This window comes from Austrofundulus limnaeus, unplaced genomic scaffold, assembly GCF_001266775.1.
Source record: "Austrofundulus limnaeus strain Quisiro unplaced genomic scaffold, Austrofundulus_limnaeus-1.0 Scaffold1588, whole genome shotgun sequence".
Lineage (NCBI taxonomy): Eukaryota > Metazoa > Chordata > Actinopteri > Cyprinodontiformes > Rivulidae > Austrofundulus > Austrofundulus limnaeus.
The window spans coordinates 36497-37996 of record NW_013953990.1 but is presented as its reverse complement, the minus strand read 5'-3'; the positions used below and the strand labels follow the sequence as shown (position 1 = coordinate 37996).

The window sequence follows — 1500 nt, the reverse complement described above, 5'->3', positions numbered from 1 at the left end:
GGATTGAACTGTACAAGGATTCATACACCGCTAGTTGTCAGTGTTGTACATATATTGTACATGAATTGTCAGCTAGTAAGTGTCAAATTGAACTTGTGCTTTAAAATTAGCTTCTGCTTATTTTTCTATGACAGAAGTGTTTTTGAAGTTGTGGACCTAAACATTTACATAAGTGCTTTAAAAATTGCGGAGCTAATTTTGGATTAGCGCTGCCCACCACTGCATATAGTAGTGAAGCTAMTATTACCTTCACTGAAGCCTACATACACAATTCTTTCACTAATAGTTGAGTTATAACGACTCTGAAACAAGTGACTTGTGTTTACATTCCCAGTGATGAAAACAATGCTACATACATTAACACAAGTTAGCATCATGCTAACTGTTAGCAGCAGCTTGTGTGTGTTCACAGGGTGATTGAACTTGTGTTATTGTGTATTTTTGTTTCCATGTTTTAAACAAACATCAGAAGCTTGTTTCCTGGTGTTTCTGCAGCATCGTGTCACTGCTGCTTCCTGACGTGATGAAGACTCACCTTCTCCTCTGACCTGTCACAGGTCTTCTCTGCATGAGTTGTTAGTTTCTGCACGTTCTCCTCCTCCTTCTTCTTCTGTCAGAAACACAGAAATAAAGATGTTTTATTCCAGCCGGTAACCTGAGCTGAGCTTCTGGACTCTGAAGCTTCACCTGGTCCAGCTCAGACTGAAGCTTCTCAGCCTCCTCATCAGTCAGCTCCTGAATTCTGGGTCCATCATCGCTCCTCCTCTTCTTCTTCTCCTGTTCTGCCAGCTTGGCTGCTCTTTCAGCCTTCTCCTTCTCCTGTTTCAGCTGCTTCTCTCTGTGGGCCTTTAACGCCAGTTTACTGTGGTGGTCGAAGGCCTCTCTGACCAGCTGCAACAACCAGTGGAGGGGACATGAGAAATGTAATGTACCATGGAGCACCACTGGACTCATACCAAACTGAAAACATCAAGTATTTCTATGAATAAATACATGAACACATAATGTGAGTATGTAACAGTGAMATAACTGAATGTTTATACAACTGTGACATCATATTTAAATTTAAAATGYCATTCTCCTTTCCTTTTACAGAAAACAGCTGTAAGAATTATAACCAGAAAACTTTACAGTCACCCAACAAATATTTTGTTTTGTCAGTTGAGGTAGAGTTGGTAGATTATATTTTGTAGGTCATGTTTAAGGCTCATAAAAACAYATAACCTGTAAACATCCAGTCAGGTTTTATTAAGACAMACCAGTTATAACCTTAATGGTTGTGAAGCCTTAATTTCAAACCAGTTTGAAGGAACGATGTACTCAGGGAATAAGATTATGAAATATGTTAAAAATGCCAGGTTCTAAGAAAATGATTAAAATTGGTTTGTTGAAAAAATATGAAAAAGAATAATAAATTTTGTTTGAGGAGGATTATTGTTGTTTTGCTCTATTTTTATTAATCAGCAGCTAACTTGTTTATTTTATATTTTTCCTAAAAAG

General features: G+C 37.7%; 1 protein-coding gene across 3 annotated transcripts in view; it reads right to left on the bottom strand.

Annotated features, from left to right (window-relative positions):
- nudc (nudC nuclear distribution protein) overlaps positions 1-891 on the bottom strand; it is a gene marked incomplete at its 5' end in the record, with an annotated part of 12575 nt that extends 11684 nt beyond the window's left edge. Inside the window, 2 exon segments of one of the 3 annotated variants that reach the window (XM_014032966.1) lie at positions 536-610; positions 688-891. In XM_014032966.1, the coding sequence (XP_013888420.1) occupies positions 536-610; positions 688-891 (279 nt within the window). 3 annotated transcript variants of the gene reach the window in all.
- Between the last annotated feature and the right edge of the window lie 609 nt (positions 892-1500).